Genomic DNA, 22322 nt, shown 5'->3' on the forward strand with positions numbered 1-22322 from the left:
CTCTGACCTTAGATGGGGGCTGGCACTGCTTTGGGATGGTTCCCTCCACTATCGGGGGAAATTCAGCCCCTGATATTTCACATGGGTCCTTTTCTATTTTCCCTAAGTGTTGGCCGGTCTGAGAAATAAAGGGAAAGAGTACAAAGAGAGAAATTTTAAAGCTGGGTGTCCAGGGGAGACATCACGTCGGCAGGTTCTGTGATGCCCCCTAAGCCGTAAAACCAGCAAGTTTTTATTAGTGATTTCCAAAAGGGGAGGGAGTGTATGAATAGGGTGTGGGTCACAGAGATCACATGCTTCACAAGGTAATAAAATATCACAAGGCAAATGGAGGCAGGGTGAGATCACGGGACCACACGACCGGGGCGAAATTAAAATTGCTAGTGAAGTTTCGGGCACGCATTGTCATTGATAACATCTTATCAGGAGACAGGGTTTGAGAGCAGACAGCCAGTCTGACCAAAATTTATTAGGTGGGAATTTCCTCGTCCTAATAAGCCTGGGAGCGCTATGGGAGTCCGGGGCTTATTTCATCCCTTATCTACAACCGTAAAAGACAGCCGTCCCCAGAGTGGCCATTTTAGAGGACTACTCCTAGGCACGCATTCTCTTTCTCAGGGCTGTTCCTTGCTGAGAAAAAGAATTCAGCGATATTTCTCCTATTTGCTTTAGAAAGAAGAGAAATATGGCTCTGTTCTGCCCAGCCCATAGGCAGCCAGACGTTAAGATTATCTCCCTTGTTCCTTGAACATTGCTGTTATCCTGTTCTTAAGGTGCCCAGATTTGATACTGTTCAAACACACATGCCTACAAACAATTTGTGCAGTTAACACAATCATCACAGGGTCCTGAGGCGACATACATCCTCCTCAGTTTACGAAGATGACAGGATTAAGAGATTAAAGTAAAGACAGGCATAGGAAATCACAAGAGTATTGATTGGGGAAGTGATAAATGTCCATAAAATCTTCACAATTTATGTTCAGAGACTGCAGTAAAGACAGGCGTAAGAAATTATAAAAGTATTAATTTGGGGAACTAATAAATGTCCATGAAATCTTCACAGTTTATGTTCTTCTGCCATGGCTTCAGCCAGTCCCTTCATTCAGGGTCCCTGACTTCCCACAACACTCCACCACTGAGGACCTACTATGAACTTTCCTTAAGGTTTTTATATCCCACTTAAAGCAACCCTTTAACCCTTTAAATTTAGGCAATAAATTGCCTTTCATGAATTTTCCCCCCATCCCAGGCCCCATACAGACCACCTCTGACATGCTCAGACCCTCTGACTTGTATAACCTTTTTTGCATAGTCTGTCCTTTAGCCAGATGAGTAGGGGAAGGGAAGAATTTAGCATAAGAAAAGGTTTAAGTCTCCTGAAATGTGTGTGAGTTCGCCCAGGATGAGCTTCCGCTGCCAACCGCATCACATGTGGGGATCAGGGACTATAGCTGGAAAGGATAGAAAAGAGTCCTTCCCTCTTCAAGGCAGGGCAGCCATCCCTGTTCACTCCTTGTCCTTCAGACAGCACCGGAGAGTGGTCCCAGCCAGTTCCCCTCAATTGCCAAGGAGCTATTAGAAAACAGCCACTGAAAGACTGGAAAAGAAAAAAAGGGAAATAACTCAGAAAAAGGAAAAAAGGAATAGGACTCAGAAAAACAAAAACAAGGAAAAGGACTCAGGTCCCTCACCCGAACCCAGCGGTGTTACTCAGACGCTTCCACATGGAAGCCTTTCAGTTTCACCAGAGAGAGGCTCTGGCCAGAAACTTGCAGTTGTCACCATGCTTAGGCGCTGTTCACCAAGAGTCCCGAGTTGGAAAGGAAAAGAAAGAGAGAAAGATTCCCCTGTATGTAGCAGAGAGGAAAAGAAGAAAGGAGAAAAATAAATCCCATACTTTGGGCTTCCCTCCTACCTGGCTCGCCAAACCGGTAGAGGGTCTTGAGTGCAAGTTGTCCAGATTCTTGGGGTTTTGAACAAAGAATTGAACAAAACGCACAGCAAAGCAAGGAAAGCAGAGATTTATTGAAAGTGAAAGTACACTTCACAGTGTGGGAGTGAGCCCAAGCAGTAGCTCAAGAACCCCAGATACAGAATCTTCTCAGGCCCAAATACCCTCTAGAGGTTTCCCATTGGCCACCTGCTTGGTGTTTGCCTCATGTAAATGAAGTGGTGGCCCGCAATCAGAGGCTAAAGTGAAGTTACAAAGTTGCACTTCCATGCAAATGAAGATTCGGCCCACAATCAGTCTGATTGGTTGTGGACAGCAAGTTGTCCAGGTTCTTGGCGTTTTGAACAAATAATTGGACAAAACGCACAGTAAAGCTAGGAAAGAATGAAGCAAGGAAAGCAGAGATTATTGAAAGTGAAAGTACACTTCACAGTGTGGGAGCAGGCTGAGCAGCAGCTCAAGGGCCCCAGATACCGAATCTTCTCGGGTCCAAATACCCTCTAGAGGTTTCCCATTGGCCACTTACTTGGTGCTCACCCCATGTAAATGAAGTGGTGGCCTGCAATCAGAGGCTAAAGTGAAGTTACAAAGTTGCACTTCTATGCAAAGGAAGCCTTGGCCCACAATCAGTCTGATTGGTTGGGGACAGCAACCAATCAGAGGCTGAAGTGAAGTTACAAAGTTACGCTCTATGCAAACATCTGATTAGTTGCAGAAAGCAACCAATCAGAGGCACTTTCAATTTTCCAGCTGCCGCACAGAAAAGGTGGGGGTTTGCAAAGGGAGTGTCCTCTGGGCCTTTTGTTACTTAGGAGTGGAAAGTTAGGGTTTTCCTTTCCAAATGGCTCTAGGAAGTCAGTGTGAAACGGCCTTAGGTTCCCTGCTCGCAGACCCTGTTCTCCTGCCTAACTACTAGAGTACAGTGTGCACTTCCTAAAAACGGAAGCACTTTTGCTAATAATTTTAACTTGACACAAAAGTAGGGTGATCCGATAAAATACCCTTATGTCCCATGTAATAGTTGGAATGTACTTATACTAAAAAATTATTCATTGATCATCTGAAATTAAAATTTACCTGGGCATACTGTACTTTTATTTGCTATATCTGACAATCTTATACAGAAGTCGTCATGGGAAACTCAGAAAAGGCTGTCCAAATTATTCTGGCAGAGAGGAGTGGAAGAAACAAATGCCATTTAGGTTGGGTGCAGTGGCTCACACCTGTAATCCCAGCACTTTGGGAAGCCAAGGTGGATCACGAGGTCAGGAGATGGAGACCATCCTGGCCAATATGGTGAAACCCCATCTCTACTAAAAATACAAAAATTAGCTGGGCGGGGTGGTGCGTGCCTGTAACCCCAGCTACTGGAGAGGCTGAGGCAGGAGAATCGCTTGAACCAGGGAGTCAGAGGTTGCAGTGAGCCAAGATGGCGCCACTGCACTCCAGCTTGGCGACAGAGTGAGATTCTGTTTCAAAAACAAAAGAAAAAGAAAAAAAGACACAAATGCCATTAAAAAAAATTTAAAAATTAAAAACAAAAAACTGTGGGGCCGGGCGTGGTGGCTCACGCGTGTAATCCCGGCACTGGGGGAGACCAAGGCAGGCGGATCACCTGAGTTCAGGAGTTCGAGAACAGCCTAGCCTGGCCAACATGGTGAAACCCCATCTCTACTAAAAATACAAAAATTAGCTGGGCGTGGTGGCTGGCACCTGTAATCCCAGTTACTTGGGAGGCTGAGGCACGAGAATCGCTTGAACCTGGAAGGCGGAGGTTGCAGTGGGCTGAGATCCTGCCACTGCACTCCAGCCTAGGCAACAGCGAGACTCTGTTGCATTTAAAAAAAAAAATTGTGGTAAAATATACATAATAGAAAACTTACCGTCTAACCATTTTTAAGTGTACACTTCTGTGACATTAGCATATTTGCATTGTTGTGCAGTCATCACCATTCATCCCAACTTTTTCACCAACCCATACTGAAACCGTATGCCATTAAACAGTAAATCCCCATCCCTCCTTCTGCAGACTCTCTCTACAACCACTGCTCTACTTTCTGTCTCTATGAATATGACAGCACCATAGTATTGGCGGTAAATCAGAGTTGGCAAATGCAATCTGAAGCAGAGGAGAGGAGAGAGTCATATCCCTCAAGTTTTACAGTCCCATTAAAAGTATTAGTACTTTGAGAAAAGGACCGTCACGATCATGGGGAGAATGAAGGAAAAACTCCATTTCTTTCCAGTTTGCAACTGGAATTGTCACTTTCGTCTTTCGGCACGACAGCGCCCAGGCCACAAAAGCCCACAGGGCAGGGCCTCCATTTTGTGGCCTGCGTGGAGGGCGGGGCGGTCTCTCTCCGCCACGCCCCGGCACCGGGTAGACACCGCAGCCACGTAACCAAGGAACCCCGAGTGAGGCGTTGGCCAGGTGAGGCCGGATCCGGAAGTAGGGGGACCACTTCGCCCCGCGTCCGAGCCCCGCCCCCGGCCCCTCCCACCAGACCCTGGCCGACCTAGATGACGTGTCCGAGTAGGAGTTGGCGAGGTGCGGCCGGCCGGCCGGTCCTGCGCATGCGTGATACTTGCACCGGTCGAGATGGTAGCATGAGTCTGGAGGTCATTTTCTTTGAGAAAGGCTCCGCTTCTCCGGGTTTTTGCTGATGCCGATCCCGGGGGATTGAGGAAACATCGAGCTCTGGAGTGGAAAAGGTTGCAGACTTTTAGACTCCCAAGTTGTTGTAGTCTCAATCTCTAGTGGCTGCGTTACTGCAGGAAGTCACGGAAGCCTCTCCCCTTTCTTAGGCGCATCCTTGGCTGTAAAAGGAGGTTAAAAGCCCCTGGAAAACCTCAGGTTTATTTCAGCTCTGAAAGTCCGGTTCCAAATTTAGATCCAGCACTCTTGTGGCCTGGCCAGTGATGGTCGTGGAGTGCTTTCCCCGCGCCTGCGGTCTCTAGGCTCTGTGGATGTAGAGGTGTGGGATGTAGGAGCAGGCCCTTACCCGTGGAATTCACATATAAATGGGGGAATGAGACAGCAAACAAACAAACGTGATCCTTCCTGATAGTGGTAAATGTGGGATGCCGAGGTTTAAGCAGACGAGTGGTATTAAGGGATTTCAAGGTTTTATAAAATTGATTTTGCCAAGAGTGGAAGCTGAGAGGCTACTGCAGTAAGAAGTCCAGGGGAACTAAGAATTTGGCTTGGACCAGGGTGGTAGCTGTGGGCATGGAAAGTACTGAAAGGATTTAGTCCATAGTTTAGCAGCCCAACCAACGGGACCTGCTGAAGGACTGGAGGTAGGTAGTGAGGAAATGAGAAATTTAGGTTCTCCTCTAGGGTTGGGGCCTGAGAAGAGATGGGCAGCGATGCCGTTTCCTGGAAAACTGGGAGAGGAAATGTTTGGGATGAGGGCAGTGAGATATAATGAAGGTCAAGTTTTTTTTTGTTTTTTTTTTTTTTTGAGACGGAGTCGTGCTCCGTCGCCCAGGCTGGAGTGCAGTGGCACGATCTCGGCTTACCGCAAGCTCCGCCTCCCGGGTTCACGCCATTCTCCTGCCTCAGCCTCCCAAGTAGCTGGGACTACAGGCGCCTGCCACCACGCTCGGCTAATTTTTTTGTATTTTTAGTAGAGACGGGGTTTCACCGTGTTAGCCAGGATGGTCTCGATCTTCTGACCTCGTGATCCGCTCATCTCGGCCTCCCAAAGTGCTGGGATTACAGGCGTGAGCCACCGCGCCGGCCGAAGGTCAAGTTTCAGTGGTGCTAGGAAAAGAAGATAGTGAGCAAAAATGTTAATTTTTGTTTCCTCCTCTTAATATTTGGAGAAAACGTCTGCTTCCTTTTGTTATACTGGAAATCTCCATGACTTCCAAATACAGAATATTTTACAATTTTTCCCTATCCCAGAGTTCAGCGAATATGTTGATTTATTTGAGGGAGAGGACATGAAAGGGAAGCCACCTAGGCACAATTTTCTGCTCAGGCCCTACAAGATTAGTTTTTGTTATATATAAAAAAAAAAGTGCCATTCCTTGGGCCAAGCTATGTGCTCAGCACTTTCCCTCCATTTTTGATTTAGTCTTCACAACCACCTTAAGATGAACGTTCTTTTCTACTTCCCAGTTCTCTTGATTAACTTGGCTACCCCACTATATGGATCAATTTGCAGGGTCCTAGGTCCCTTTGAAAATCTGATGAAAGTTATAAACCTTACCTGGGAAAAAAGTACAAACACCTGCAAGAACTTGAAATAGGAGTTCACTGGCCCTCAACTTTTCTGAGCTTACTATTTCACAAACCTGCCTATTCTTGAATTCTGAGCTGGAGGTCATGATTCTCTCTTACGTACTTTAAGATGATGCACTCTTCCGAAGTTTTTGATTGAACTCTAGTGGCTAACTGAATTGACTTTTTCAGATCACTAAAAAGCTTCTCCTTGAAAAATACTCATAAGATGCAACACACACACACACGTGTGTGCACTTACACACGCGGACACCGTCTCACATCATCAGTGGGAAAAGTGATAGAATCTTGCTAAAGGCTGATCATACCATATTAATCCGATTCGCCAGAACTACTTTCTTCACTGAGCTCTCAGGTATGCTCGGGTCTTCCTTTAAAGAAAATAAATGTCAACGCTACACTCTATCCTACTCCCATATTCCTCCTCACCCCATTTCCACTCTCCCTTAAAGAGATGTGTGCACACAATCACTGCCCAATGCAAGAATGCACCACTGCATCCAATGCTTGGAAATTGTCCGTGAGGATGCCTTTGAGTAGCTGTCTATTTGAGGATTTGTGGCTAATTCCTCCCCATTTGTTTCCTTAGCCTGCTCCCAACCAGGTGTCTCCAGAACTTTTTCTCTCCGCCACCAACTCCGCCTCCAGACAGACCGCAGGTGCTTTCTGTCATAGGGACTGGCGTGCCGCGGACAGTGTGACAAAGAAACTGCATGATGGATATGAGAAATTCGTAAGACCCAGCAGCAAACGGGGAGCGGCTGGCGAGCGCTCCACAGCCCCCAAGTGTGGGAGCTCTAGATCGGAATTTGTAATTTGGAATTGGAACGTGAGCGCCGGAACAGCTCTCCCAGCAACCACCTCTCCCAGCAACCACCTCAGCTGGCGCGCGGAAAACCCGGAAAGTGGATTTGGCCCCCGCTCCCTCCCGGAAACTCCTCCTGGTGCCTGCGACCGTTCTCACTGAGCATGTGCAGACGGCGGTGCGCATGCTCTGTTGCGGTCCGCTTCGGTTTCTGTTGCGGGACCCGGGGTGTCTCCTAGCGCAACCGGAACTAGCCTTCTGGGGGCCGGCTTCCTTTATCTCCGGCGGCCTTGTAGTCGTCTCCGAGACTCCCCACCCCTCCTTCCCTCTTGACCCCCTAGGTTTGATTGCCCTTTCCCCGAAACAACTATAATGAGCGCGAGGCTGCCGGTGTTGTCTCCACCTCGGTGGCCGCGGCTGTTGCTGCTGTCGCTGCTCCTGCTGGGGGCGGTTCCTGGCCCGCGCCGGAGCGGCGCTTTCTACCTGCCCGGCCTGGCGCCCGTCAACTTCTGCGACGAAGAAAAAAAGAGCGACGAGTGCAAGGTGGGTGAGGCCTGACGAGCCCTCTGATGCACTGTTGGAAGGGGAAGTCGTCCCTATCCGGGGGAGCTGATCCTCGGGTGGGAGCGAGGGAAGGGGGCGTAGCGGTGGGTGGGGTTGAGTTTCCCCAGAAGCTTTTGGGGTCTGCTGGGCTGTGGGTGGGGGGCTCTGAAACAGCCCTTGCAAGGGTAGTTTCTGGAGGACGCAGTGGGCCTCAGACTCGCCTCCCGTCTTGCGGGCCAAGTGGCACGAGCAGCTGTATTCAGTTTTCCTGGAACAGGGACCGTGTGGAGCGCCCTTGGAGTTGGGCTTCACGCCTCAGAGCTTTGGAGTTGGATGTATGCAGGTCCACGCGTGAGTGTTCGCTCACAGCCCTGTAACATGTACGCTGAGGAAGCGGGTGACCGACTCCCTGCATGTGAGCAACACTCAGCCTAGTTAACAGTTTCCATTAGCTTTTAACTTCATTGCTTCCTGTTTAATTGCATTTTCCTGGAACCTCCTAGTTGGTTAGGAGAGCTTGTTCTTTCTAGGACTTTGATATCTCGCTTCACAATTAGAAGTTGGTTCCTTATTTGTGGAGTATAACACCCAGAGCCACACAAAGTGCATTAATAAAGAGTTGCTGTAATGGTTGAGGCACTTGATTTCTGACTTTTAAGTGTAAAAGATTTTAATACACAAAAAAAGATACGAGGTCTCACTATTTTCTCTGAGATGGTTTTAAACACTTAAAAGGGGCAAATGATGGGAGAAACTGGTGTTTTCCTAGGGCAAGTCTTGAAAACTTTGATCTCTTACAACATTCACACTCAAGGTTTTCAGTTTAATTGCTAGTAAAAGAGGCGTAAATAAAGTAACCTGCTTTTAGGTTATATGGTGTAGGGCTTTACAGTATACATACACAATTATTTCGTTAAGTTTATTTAAAACTTAACATTTGGGGGATGAGGATCTCTTTGAAACCTTTAATGATTTTAACAATTCAGATAATCGTTCAACAAACTTTTACAATCTATAAATAGGCTTATTTATTAAGTTTGATTTTTTTAAGCTGGTGTTTATTACAGTTAACTTTACTATAGCTGTGAATTTTGAGGTTATTTTAGGGCATTAGATAAGCTTTAAATTTTTCATAACATTTTGCAGTTTCTTTTTAGGTTGTCAGCTATCTTGAATGACATGTTTATACATCTGTGCAAAACCTTGTATCTGAAAAAATATCTAAGGATATTTAAGGTTTACTCAAGTCTGCAGTTAGCGTTTCAGTACTTAAGTTCATACTCTGCAGTGCAAGAAGCTTTCACTCCTTTTTGAGGATTCTGACTGAAAGACTGTTGTGCTTCCAAGTGGAAGATCTAGACTTGCAAGTACACTGGTTTTTCCATTAAATATTTTAGTAACCAACCTTTAAGGCCTAGTGTTTGGTCTTACCTTAACAGCAGTTGTATATTCTATTCCTAGTGCCTCAAAGATGAAAAATATATTTCCTGCCCTCTGGGAACCTCAAAGTAAGGGACATAAGCTTATGAACAGATTATTGAAATCTGATCTATTACACAGGATGATGTCCAAAGTGTGCTAAAACAAAATGAGGAAACATCAGTGGACTAGAGTCTTTAGGGGAAGCTCTATAGAAGAAGTGACAGGGCCAGGTGTGGTGGCTTATGCCTGTAATCCCAACACATTGGGAGGCCGAGGCGGGTGGATCACCTGAAGTCAGGAGTTTAAGACCAGCCTGGCCAATATGGTGAAACCGCGTCTCTACTAAAAATACAAAAATTAGCTGGGCGTGGTGGTGGGCATCTGTAATCCCAGCTACTCGGGAGGCTGAGGCAGGAAGAACCGCTTGAACTCTGGAGGCGGAGGTTGCAGTGAGCTGAGATCGCGCCATTGCACTCCAGCCTGGGCAACAGAGCGAGACTTTGTCTCAAAAAAAAAAAAAAAGAAGAAGAAGAAGTGACATTTGAGATGGACTTAGAAAATGAATAAGTGAAACTTATAGGTAGTCTTCCAGTTAGATGATTGTTTTCTCAACAGGTCCTTTGGTAAGTGGCTAGGTTGTATTCTAGTTATTTTTTAGTTAATCTTGGGAGTCATTTTGGATGTTTAATTTTCATAGGTATAGGGATAAAACAGGCAGAGTAGATCATTTTTCCGAAATGTTTGGATTTTTATCTTTATTGCCAGCTACACTCACATCTGGTTAATGGAAACAACTCTTAGAAGAGCAGGAGGGTGTACTTTCAGCTTTTTTCCTACGATATGACTAACTGGTGTAGAGAATTTGAAATACACTTTAATATTTATTTTCTTTGCCTTTCAAAGAAGATGCTATAAATAACAGTAAACAGTTGAAATTTGTATTACTTCAATCAGGATGTTAATAATTTATTCTCATCTATTTCGTATTTGTTAAGGAGGACAGTCTTGTACACATTATTCAGAAAAGTGGAAGGAACTTCTTTTAAAAATTAGAAATGAGAGTTGTGAAATGGAAATAATTCTTTCCAAAAGATGCTGTTAAGTTAGTGAATCTGAAGTTGGAGAAATTGGGCAGGTCATTGATACTGTTACCAACAGTTTTTCCATCTGTAAAATAGGGATAATCATATTTGATTATGACATATTCCCCTTGAAAGGTATTTTGCATTTCTTAGAGGAAAAGTGCAATATTTGTCATTGTGATAGTGTAGAGATGAAACAAATATATCTTCAACTTATATATAATTTAGATAGTAGAGTGTTTTTATGTACTGTAAAGTTTGTCTCATGCATTTAGCTCAGGATGTAAATTGAGAGAGAATCAGAAGAATGCTGAGGATTTAGTAATTTTCTCTCTTTAAAAATTATCTTATGTTGAATTTACTGGCAGAGAAACAGGAGTCCAGTGAATATAAAATTCTATTTATATTGCTGTAACTTCTGATTAATTTTCTTAGCCTTCATAGATACTGTGAGTATGTTTTCATGGCCTCCTTTTTTTTAACTTATTTTACATGTGCGTGCATTTGGATATTGAGGAGGTGCACATTCTTATTGCTTTTTATAGCCGATACTATTTCATTCTGTTCCTGTACGATCTGTGGTTTGCCTGACCATTCTTACTTGTAGGGCCTTTAGATTGGGCCCAATTTTTCTCTATTATGAATAGCTTTGCTACAGTGTATTTAGCAGTAATTATTTGCATATCCCCAAATATAAAATTCTAGATAAAGACAAGAAGAAGTTTTTAGTTCTGTTTAGTATTGCCAGATTTCTTTCAACAATGATAGGTTTGATTTCCTTTAACTAAATAATACCTTGTGTTGCCACATCATTTTAATTTTTATTTATCAATTTAATAGTGATGTGATGGTCCCTAAGACTTTTTTTTTTTTGAGACGGAGTTTTGCTCTTATCACCCAGGCCGGAGTGCAGTGGCACGATCTTGGCTCACTGCAGCCTCCACCTCCTGAGTTTAAGCAATTATCCTGCCTCAGCCCCCTGAGTAGCTGGGATTACAGGCGCCTGCCACCATGCCCGGCTAATTTTTGTATTTTTAGTAGAGATGGGGTTTCACCACATTGGCCAGGCTTGTCTCGAACTCCTGAGTCTCAGGTGATTCACCCACCTCAGCCTCCCAAAGTGTTGGGATTGTAGGCGTGAGCTACCACGCCCAGCCTGTACACTTTTTAAATGTTTTACTTTCATTGCTATTGAAATTTCTGTTCTTTTAATATTTTTCTTTTATTTGCCTTATTTTGTTACGTTTTGAAACCATAGTAATAAAAGATTGAGCTATGGTATTCCTTTCCTGTAGAATTCACTTTACTTTCTTAAAATCAAGGGACACTGTGACTGAAATAAGTAGAATAAAGCCCTGATTATAAGTGACTAGATATTCCAGGATAAAATCCACAGTTCTAATTTAGTTTGTAAAAGTTTTGACTATTTCAGTTAGCTTTGTGCTTTTTAGCTTTAAATCAAATCTTAGTGTGCCGAGTGGCATTCTGATGGCTAAGAGGTGAAGATTAGTGAGCAGTTCACCTTTGCTGCTTTCAACTTTCAAGTAATTACTGGGTTGTCAACCAGAATTCAGAACTAAGAACTAAAAATAGTATTAATTCTCCAAAATGTCTGCCACTTTTTTACTGTTTGATGGATAGATCATGTTCTTAGATGAAAGATTAAGATTTTTTTTCCTTTGCTGTAAGGAAAAATGACCAATTATACCCCCTAGTGGTTAAAAACAATGTTTAAATGAATTAGTTTAACAACTTTTTAATAAAAAGGAAAATTACTCAGTCATACTTTCCTTTCTTGGTAGTTATTTTTAGAAGCATTTTATAAGTTGTGTTTGTTATTCTGGGAGCAGTTGTGTATAAATATTGGAATGAGTCAACTTTAAGAAAATAGTCCTGAATGTTGATCTGAACAGACACAGAATGAATATATATGTACCTGTTTTAATTTGACCATAGAAGTAGTTTGAAGATTTTGAAATACTTAAAGAAAAAAAATCTGTATGTGTATTTATTGGTATAGTGATAAATATTTATCGATATGTAGTTTCACATTCTCACAGTTCTCTCTGGAATAAGAGCATTGATTCTTAGCTTCTGGGAACTCATTAGTGTTTGGGTGTTGCTCTTTCAAATCTGAAATCTGGCACTGGAAGGACTTACTTTGACTATGGTAAATATACATTCCAGCAATTGTTTCTTCTTCTTCTGAAAAGGTATGTTAAACTGAGATAGTTTGCCTTTCAGAAATTAGATTTTTAAGTAAAATTAAGACTGTAATTGTTCATTATAGTGAATCTGAGAGTTAGAATCAAGAAAGCAACAGAAGTCTATGAATAAAATTGTGTCTTTCTGCCTGTGGCCCCTCACCAAAGTGGGTGTAAACTTGAACTTCCAAAGGTGTAAACTGGAACATCTGAAACAAATCACAGATATATGTTCCACACCTCACACCCCCAACACAAACACACAGACACACATCGGCACTAAAGAGATTGGTCTGTGCACTGTCAGCCTTAGAGCCCAGCTGCCCAAACCCTTACTTCCCTATTCTCTCCTGTAGCTTCCTGTCACCATGGTCTCTCAGTAAGTTTTGTAGTTAATTTTAGCTGCTTTACATGTATCCAACAATTTCATTCTATTTTCATTAAAATTAACTATCTATGAAAGGCTTTGGAGGAAATTTGTGAATTTTTTCTTTTTTTGCTCCTCTTCTCACTTTTCAAACCTGTTTATTGCCCTTTGCTAATAATAATGGTAAAGACTACGATTTGTGTGTGTTGTATATGCCTTAGCTAAATTTCATAACATCTCTGTGATATTTAGATGAGGAAACAGAAGCTCAATAAGATTTAGTAGCTGTCTCAAGTGTACAAAGCTAGTAAGTATTAAAGCCAGAATGCAAACAAGCCCAAGACTGAGTCCAAAAAGCCTAGGCTCTTCGCCACTGCCTTCTACTCTGAGCACTCTTCTTCTTGTTTGCCTTTCCCCTGGGGATCCCTGACCGCTTATCACCCTGGACTTTGACAGTTCCAGAAAACAGTCTGTATCTATTATATGTAATTTTCATTTCATTTTATTTTTTAGAAACAGTCTTGCTCTGTCACCCAGGCTAGAGTGCAGTGGTGCAGTCATAACTCATTGCAGCTTTGATGTGTCTATGTAATTTTTAAGTAGTCAGGTTTTATATTTACTTCTTTCGTTGATACAGTCTAAAATTGAAATTGTATTTTTCAGGGCTTTGGGGAAAGAACCCTGGTAGTTATCTAGGAGATCAGTTGCTGGGCATTGCTGATCGGATAACTCAGAGCTCATAAATAAGCATTTGTGAGTCCCAGCATTGCTTTTGAGACTTTTATTGTGCCTGAGTTAAGACTTCCCTTCTTCAGGAAGGCGCCACTGTGGACTGCTCTAATATTAAGGAGTTGAAGCTTCCATAGATTTCCTTTTTTATGGCCTCCATATCTCAAACCCTTTTGTGACTTGTCATTTGCCATGACCCTTGTACAGTCACATCTCTTCACTGAAATTTCTTCTCCCTTGAAAATCCAGTTGTAAGTGTGGGGTGGGACAGATGTGATGATAGCACAATAAGGTGGGAATAAAAGCAGAAACGAACTAGGAAATGGGAAAAAGTATAGTCCTGTGGCATGGCCCGTGTGCCTTGTTAAAACAAAAAAATAGACTAGTTGTGACCATAGCTGGGATCAGGTATGGAACTGGCAGATTAGGACTAGAAATAAAATTGTACATTTGGGAGAGAAATTTAAAAGGAAGACTGTAGAGTTCTAAATAAAACCACTTCCATAAAACATTTCATAGTGCAGGATTGTAATCAGTCTTGCTTTCTCTAAGTGACATAGGATTCTGCAACTTCCTTAAAATGTTTCATGTTGTCAAAATTTTGCATGCTTGAAATAACCTAGGTGGGGACAGTTTGAAAGTGGGACTGTGAAGCAAGTAAACCTTGAAGTTCTTTCTAGTCACATCAGTGATAATCCAGAGTTGTCTGTCTCTATTTAAGGCAAATTTCTGGGAGGAGGTGGACTTAACTCTTTTGGATGGTGAATAAAGATGTTTAGAGTGGGAAAAAGCAAACAAGCAAAACACACACACACACACACACACACACCCAGAGATTCAGTAGCTACTCCAAGAACATATAAATAAGTGCTGTCATTTTTTTTTTAAATATATGCTGTATTAGGCTGTTCTTGTGTTGCTATAAAGAAATACCTGAGACTGGGTAATTTATAAAGAAAAGATGTTTAATTGGCCCACAGTTCTGCAGGCTGTACAAGCATGGCACGGACATCGCTTGACTTCTAGTGGGAACCTCAGGAAATTTTTACTCATGGCAGAAGGTGAAGCAGGAGCAGGCATGTCACATGGTAAAAGCAGGAGTGAAAGAGTTTTCTGTTGGGCGAGATGCCACACTTTACAACAAGCAGATCTCACAAGGACTCACTCACCATCATGAGGGCAGCACCAAGGGAGTGGTGCTAACCCATTCATTAGACATCTACCCCCATGATCTAGTCACCTCCCACCAGGCCCTACCTCCAGCATTAGGGATTACAGCTTGACATAAGATTTGAGTGGGGAAAAATACTCAAATCTCATGTCCTTCTTACATTGCAAAATACAATCATGCCTTCCTAATAGTCTCCCAAAATCTTAACTGACTGCAGCATTAATTCAAAAGTCCCAAGCCCAAGTCTCATTTGAGACAAGGAAAGTCCCTTCTACCTATGAGCCTGTAAAATAAAAAAGCAAAAACAAGCTACTTACTTCCAAGACACAAAGGGGCTATAGGCATTGGGTAAATATTCCCAGGCCTTGGGCAGCTCCACCATTGTAGCTTTACAAGGTTCAACCCCCACAGCTGTTCTCACAGGTTGTTCAGTGCCTGTAGCTTTTCCAGGCACAGGGTGTAAGCTGCCAATGAATCTACTATTCTGGAGTCTGGAGGACAATGTCCGCCTTCTCACAGCTCCACTAGGCAGTACCCTGGCGGGGACTCTGAATGGGGCTCCAACACCACATTTCCCCTCCACACTGCCCTACTAAAGGTGCTTTGTGGGGGCTCCATCCCTGCAGCAGGCTTCTACCTGGGCACCCAGGTTTTCTCATCCTCTGAAATCTAGGCAGAGGCTGCCAAGCATTCTTCGCTCTTGAACTCTGTGTGCCTGCAGGCTTAACACCACATGGAAGCCACCAAGACTTAAGGCTTGCATTCTGTAAATGGCAGCCCAAGCTGTACCTCAGCCTCTTTGAGCCATGGCTGGAGCTGGAGTGGCCTGGATGCTGGGATCCCAAGGCTGCACAGGGCAGTGGGGCCCTGGGTCTGACCTATAAACCCATTCAGTCCTCCTGGGCCTCTGGGCCTGTGGTGGGAGGGGCTGCTGCAAAGGTCTCTGAAATGCCTTTGAAGCCTTTTCCCCATAGTCTTGGATATTAGCACTTGGCTCCCTTTTAGTTATGCAGATATCTCTAGCATGTGGTTGCCCCACAGCCTGCTTGAATTTCTCTCCAGAAAAAACTGTTTTTTTCTTTGCCACATGGTTAGGCTGCAAATTTTCTGAATGTTTATGCTCTGCTTCCTGTTTAAATATAAATTCCAGCTTTAAATCATTTATTTGACCCTTCAGCTAAGATAGGCTGTTAGAAGCAGCCAGGTTACCTCTTGAATACTTTGCTGCTTAAAAATTTCTTCTACCAGATATACTAGGTTGTCACTCTTTAGTGCAGAGTTCCACAGATCCCTAGGGCATGAATAGAATGCAGTCAAGCTCTTTGCTGAGACGTAACACGTGTGACCTTTGCTCAAGTTCTCAGTAACCTTCTCATTTCCATCTCAGACCTCAGCAGCCTGACTTTACTGTCCATATCACTATCAATGTTTTGGTCACAACCATTTAAACAGTCTCTAAGAAGTTCCAAACTTTGCCTCATCTTCCTATCTTCTTCTGAGCCCTCCAAACTCTGCCTGTTTCCCAGTTCCAAAACCAGTTCCACATTTTCAGGTATCTTTATAACAACACCCCATCCTCAGCACCAATTTTCTTTGTTAGGCTATTCTTGCAGTGCTATAAAGAAATACCTGAGACTGGGTAATTTATAAAGAAAAGAGGTTTAATTGGCTCACGATTCTGCAGGCTGTACAAGCATGCACCGACATCACTCTGCTTCTGGGGAGGCCTCAGGAAGCTTTTACTCACGGCAGGAGATGAAGCAGGAGCAGGCGTGTCATATGGTTACACAGGAGCAAGAGAGAGTGGGGGCAGGTGCCACACTTTACAAACAACCAGATCTCACAAGAACTCATTATCAGGAGGACAGCACCAAGAGAGATGGTGCTAAACCATTCATTAGAAATTCACCCTCATGATCCAGTCACCTCCCAGCAAGCTCCACCTCCAACACTGGAGAATACAATTTGACATGAGATTTAGACAAGGACATATATTCAAACACATGCGTTGTGTTTCCATCTGGATTATAAATTCTTTGAAGGCAAGTGTTCATGAATTTGTATTATTTTGTCATCCAAAATGTCTAGTATAGGACTTTGTGGGCATTAAATACATGTATTGGCTGATTGAGTTTCTCGTGGTCTTCAGGATCTGTTGTTGTAAATGTTCTTTGGTTTTCAAAGGTATTGCAAATTCTACTATTTTTTTCCTATTTAATAAATTGGCTTCTCCTGAGATCATCGTTCCTGCTCCTGGAACACTTTTCCACCCTAAATTTTACTTTTTAAATCTTTCTTATTGTTTTTGTTTGCCTTCTGTTGCTTTACAGTGAGACTAAGGTCTACTCTCAACTTCAAAGCCCTTTTTCTGGCTTTTAATTGTGACAGTTTTCAAAATTCAAAAAGTTGAAAGAGTAGTGTAATGATCACCTTTCACTCACCTAGACCACCTAGAATCAACAGTTGTTTACATTTTTTCATACTTATTTGTGTGTATTCATGTTTTATAGGGGTGAATGTCATGACATCTGTGGCATACTTTCACATGGTTCAGCTTGAAGCTCTTTATTGAACTATATAAACTCCCCGGCAGTCTCATTTCCCTTCTTCCAATTTTTAACAATTGTTCCACTGACATATTAGGAGGATCTCATTCTTATGACACTTTTGAAATTTCTTTGTCTTGCTGCAAGAGTTGATATTTAGAGTTATTGCAAATGTAGCATATTTACAAATATATTGTAAATGGCTGTATTCTATATTCTGTGTTAAGGTTGACTTTAATTTTAATTGACTTCACATTCCTCAGCATGTGTGAGATGGTAATTCTTAAAATTTCAGATCCTCACAATTTAGAAAAGGAAGAATAAAAGTGCTGTGAAAGCTAAGATGAACTGAATATTCAAGCTGTGTTTGATTACTTTGCTGAACATCAAAAATATGTCCATAATTTAGTGTTGATATCTATGATAGACTTTCTTACAAAAGTAGTGTGGAAAGGTGTCAGAAGAGACAAGAAGGAAGAAAAGTAGAGGAATAAAAGCATCAGAAATAAAAAGTTACGGTAGCAACAGTTGAGTTTACCTACTTTGTTTCTGCAGTCCAGCTTTTTAACTTGTTTCCTCGTGTTAAAGAAGCAAGGAATCCCTAGTTCATGAGGCTACTATCAGAATTGTGCGTGATAGTTATTATCTTCCTTTTCCCTAGGCTAGTGGCCAGGACAAGTATAATGGATAGGCATTAATAAGGTTCAGAAGGCTGACTGTCTTAGTGTCCTTTAAAAACACTGGAATAGCCTAGTTGCACTACTTGGATGGATGGGAGACGAGAGGAAGGAAGAGCCTTTCACAGAAACCCTTATGCTGATAAACCTTTATTCAGACTCAGGAATGGCCAGTTTCTTTAAGATAATAGATTACAGCTGCTATGTTTATTATTTGTTATAGTTATTGCGTGCCAATTATGGACCAGCTTCTGCGTGTACTGTTTTCTATTTTATTATGATATCATTCAGTTCCCACATTCAAAATTATTACTTGCCCAAGAGCACTTAATAAAAGTAGACCTAGGATTTGAAGTGAACCCAGCATTCTGATGATACATTCTTTCTTAGGAGAATTGGAAGCTGCTTCATCAGATCAGGAAGGGTTGACAAATAAGGTACATTTAATGGGTATTAGATATTAGATGAAATGCCAAACGTAGATGGATAAAAACTAATAACATGTAGATAAGAAAATGAGGGAGGAAAGGGTGTGAAAACCCCCCGTGGGCTATGTACTGAAATGGAATAAGAGTGATAGTAATTGGTTTAAATGACACCAAGTTTTATAAACAGAAGATTAACATGGTTTCTGGAAAAGAAGTTTTCCTGGTCTCTAGAGTTACTGGAAGATTTGCTGTAGTTTTAGAAGGAGCCAATGAGTTTGATTTCTAAAGTTTTGACAACATTGTTTTTTAAAGGTTAAAATGGAATTTAAAGGAAGTGTGGCATGGGTTGGCTTAAGGGCTGAGTGAGGTGGAGTGAGAGAAATCCATGGGGAGTGCTGACAGTGGAGATTTCCAGGACTGGTGCTTGAGGCTAATTTGGGTTTTAAATTTAGAAAAGAGAATGCACATGAAATATTTTAATTTGCTAGTGGTACAAATCTCTGTATGTAGCATAATGTAAAGCTAATGAAAATATATTTTCAGAAGCTCTCTTCAAGTTATATGAGACAGCAAAAAGTAAATTAATTTGCTCAAGGACAAGTTGAGAAAGTATATCTGAAGAGAAACAGTTACCATGTTTTTGAGATGATGAGCTCCAAGCTGTCAGTTTAGAACATAGGAAGGAAATAAAGAACTGTCCATGAAGAATTTAAGCTTCTGGGTAGAAAGGCTAATGAAAGTAACAGTGTTATTCTATACTTACATGAAACTTTAACATGTAAATCTTAAACTTTGCTGTAATTCTCTATGACATGCCTTTTAAGAAGGATATGAGAATAGGGCAAGGTCCTGAGAAGAGCAGCTGGCATGATCAAGGAGATAGGTGATTCAGAAGATTGAGACTCAAAGGAGATAGGAGAGAGTGCAGAAAATGAGAATAATGTTTTCCCTCAATCTTAGACTCTTAGAGCCAAAAGTTGTCCCCTGAAACTTCAGAGAGGACATCATAAGCTAAGCAAAAATTTGTATTACTTCATCAATTGGGTAGAAATGGGAGAAACATTTACCCTAAATTTATATGCCCTGAGACAGTGTCCTAAAATTTTTCACATGGCCTCAGGCTTTCAAACTTTATGCCTTGTGTTCGACCCTCTGAGATTTGAATTCAAATAATACTGAAAAATACCTGGAAAACAGTGCTGAAGGAAGTACTAGAATTCTAATCCAGCTTACTGCTTGTTTTTATAGGGCCTTCAGGCTAAGAATTATTTTTACATTTTTAAGTGGTTGGAGAAAACAAATCAAAAGAAGGATAATATTTAGGGATGAGTGAAAATTACATGAGAATAAAATATCAGTGCCGTAAGTGAAAGTTTTATTGGGCTACAGCCATGCTCGCTTGTGGATGTAGTGTCTACGGCTGCTTTTGCACTACGGCAGTGGCAGAGACCCAATGTCCTGTAAAGCCTAAGACATTACTCTCTGGCCCTTTACAGGAAAAGTTTGCCAGCCTCTTGGATAGACTAATAAAATTAGCGTCATTTTTCCAGGAAAAGAAAAGATTGTAGTGGCTAGAGGAAAAATGTTAAATAGATGAAGAAACACTGTATACAGTCATGAACCGCATAACATTTTGGTCAACGACAGACCAGTGGCCTTATAAGATGATAATGGAGCTAAAAATTCCTATTGCCTAGTGACATCATAGCCATTGTAACATCACAGTGTAATTACCTTATTTTTAAAAAATGTAGCATAGCCTAAGTTTACAGTGTGTAAGTCTACAGTTGTGTACAGTAGTGTCCTAGGCCTTCACATTCATTCACCGCTCACTCACCCAGAGCAGCTTCCAGCCTTGCAAGTTCTATTCATGGTAAGTGCCCTATGCAGGTGTAACATTTTCTCCTTTTAGACTGCATTTTGATTGTACCTATTCTATGTTTAGATGTGTTTAGCTACACAAATGCCATTGTGTTAACAGTTGCCCACAGTATTTAGTACAATCCCATGTTGTTTAAGTATGTGATGGACCACACCATATATATACCCCCAGGTGTGTAGTAGGCTACACCATCTAGATTTGTGTGGGTATGCTCTGTGATAGTCCCACAACAAAATCCCCTAATAACACGTTTTTCCAAACACATCCCTGTCGTTAAGTGACACATGGCCGTAAATGGTGCTGAGCATCATGCTGTTCTTTCCCGTGCTGTTCTTTCTGTTTCTGGTCTAACACAGAGGCCGTTAGCCTCCTGGGACTATTTACATTTAATTAAATACAGCTTAAAATTCAGTTCTTCAGCTACATTGACTGCATTCCAAGTGCCCAATAGCCACATGTGGCTGGTGGCCACCATATTTGAAGAACATTTCCATCATTGCTTAAAACTCTGCTGGACATGGCTATGTAATAGTAAATACGGTACTTTATGCCAGGTGCTGCTCTTGAATCTTCTCAAAAACTTCTTGAAGTAGGGATTATTATCACTTCTGTTCTACAGATCAGAACGTCGAGGAACAGGGAAGTGAAGAAACTTGCCTAGAATCACACAACTAGTGTCAGAGGCAGGATTTAAACCCACACAGCCTAGCTTCAGAGTCTTGCTTCTTAATCATTTCGTGCTGAGAAAGGTTGAGAGTGAGGAATACGCTTAATTGTAGCAAGAGGGACATGGCTTATGTGTTGACAGTGCTGTACAGATTTTGAAAAACAAAACATAGAAAAGTTGTGTAGAGTATAATAGCTGCATTCCTTCCTAGAAGGAAATCGAGAGATAGGAACTGGACTAGTATTTTGGAGACCCTTCAGTCTTCTTTATGTTAAATGGATCATTTGAATTCTGACATATCTTCATAGCAGTGTTGACCCTTTCTAATTAGTGGAAATTATTTTGGCAAAGGAAGCCATTAAATGGGAATTTTGTCTTCACAACGGTTGTATGCATTTGTGTTAATTCAAGCATGCTGTATTGCTACAATATCATATCCTATTACCTTGTTAGCTATGTTGAAGGCTGTGTTGCTGTTGCATTATAATTTCACTTGAGTAGAGGTGTAGGGGCCACATATGATGCTGTTGTCGGTATTACATGCAAAGGCTAATGCCCTCTGTTGTATAGCATGAATATTGGGTGAGCATTTTAGTGGATGAACACTTCCCTCTTCTGAATATTACTAAATTTATTTGGTTTTATTTTAACAAATGCATAGCATTTCATGTGTCAGGCACTATTTGGAGTACTTTGTAAACGTTAACTTATTTAATCTCCCTATCCCTATGAGAAATACTGTTTTTTTTTTTTGAAACGGAGTCTCGCTCTGTTGCCCAGGCTGGAGTGTAGTGGTGTGATCTTGGCTCACTGCAACCTCTGCCTCCAGGGTTCAAGCAATTCTCCTGCGCCAGCCTCCCCAGTAGCTGGGATTACAGGTATGTGCCAATACGCCCGGCTAATTTTGTATTTTTAGTAGATACGGGGTTTTGCCATGTTGACCAGGCTGGTCTCAATCTCCTGACCTCAGGTGATCCGCCCGCCTTGGCCTCCCAAAGTGCTGGGGTTACAGGCATGAGCCACTGCGCCCAGCCGAGAAATACCGTTATCCTCATTTTGCAGATAAGGAAACTGAAGCACCCATGAAGCACATTTGACCCATGTGGTCAAATGTTTAGTAATTTGACCACAGTCACACAGTTAGACAAGTGATGGCACCGGGATTTGAACCCAGGCAGTCTGACCACAGAACCTGTAATCTTGCCTGCTGTGTTTTGCTGCCTTTCTGGTGGCAGTGGACTATTGATTTGTTTTAATTGTACACCAACCGTCTCGTCTTGCTTTGGGGGATGTTAGCAAGTGTAGAGGACTGTTGACAGCACTAGTAAGTGAAATCAAAATGACAAGTGTGGCTCCGTGGCACTCCCAGAAGCCTCATGACTAGTCCAAAGGCAGTGTACAGCTCTAACTCTATAAAATAAATACTTGTCCCAGCTGAACAGCTCTTAATCATTTTTTGATTAGCACCAAAGGTACTTCAGGGCACACGTGACTTGCTGGCTTCTTCAGCTAGTAAATTCTGTCATGAGTAGCCTGAGCTCCTTTTTTGAGAGGGTGGGTCAGTGTTATGGGTCCTGTAGAACTTCAGCTACACCT

At 42.2% G+C, this 22322-nt stretch overlaps 1 protein-coding gene and 1 long non-coding RNA gene across 3 annotated transcripts in view; one reads left to right on the plus strand and one right to left on the minus strand.

Annotated features, from left to right (window-relative positions):
- Positions 1-1694: 1694 nt before the first annotated feature.
- On the minus strand, positions 1695-6384 carry LOC129136860 (uncharacterized). Its single transcript, XR_010150548.1, has 3 exons — positions 6172-6384; positions 5477-5720; positions 1695-4915 (listed from the first exon to the last, which is right to left on the minus strand). It is a non-coding gene; the product is annotated as an uncharacterized LOC129136860 (long non-coding RNA).
- Positions 4320-22322, plus strand: part of TM9SF2 (transmembrane 9 superfamily member 2) — a 62795-nt gene continuing 44792 nt past the window's right edge. Inside the window, exons 1-3 of one of the 2 annotated variants that reach the window (XM_016925490.4) lie at positions 4320-4666; positions 6375-6558; positions 6793-7551. In XM_016925490.4, the coding sequence (XP_016780979.1) occupies positions 7381-7551 (171 nt within the window). In that variant the 5' untranslated portion in view covers positions 4320-4666; positions 6375-6558; positions 6793-7380. Of the gene's footprint in view, positions 4667-6374; positions 6559-6792; positions 7552-19881; positions 20051-22322 lie in introns of those variants that run through there. The other variant, XM_016925491.4, reaches the window with a different exon arrangement.

Source organism: Pan troglodytes, chromosome 14 (assembly GCF_028858775.2).
Source record: "Pan troglodytes isolate AG18354 chromosome 14, NHGRI_mPanTro3-v2.0_pri, whole genome shotgun sequence".
NCBI lineage: Eukaryota > Metazoa > Chordata > Mammalia > Primates > Hominidae > Pan > Pan troglodytes.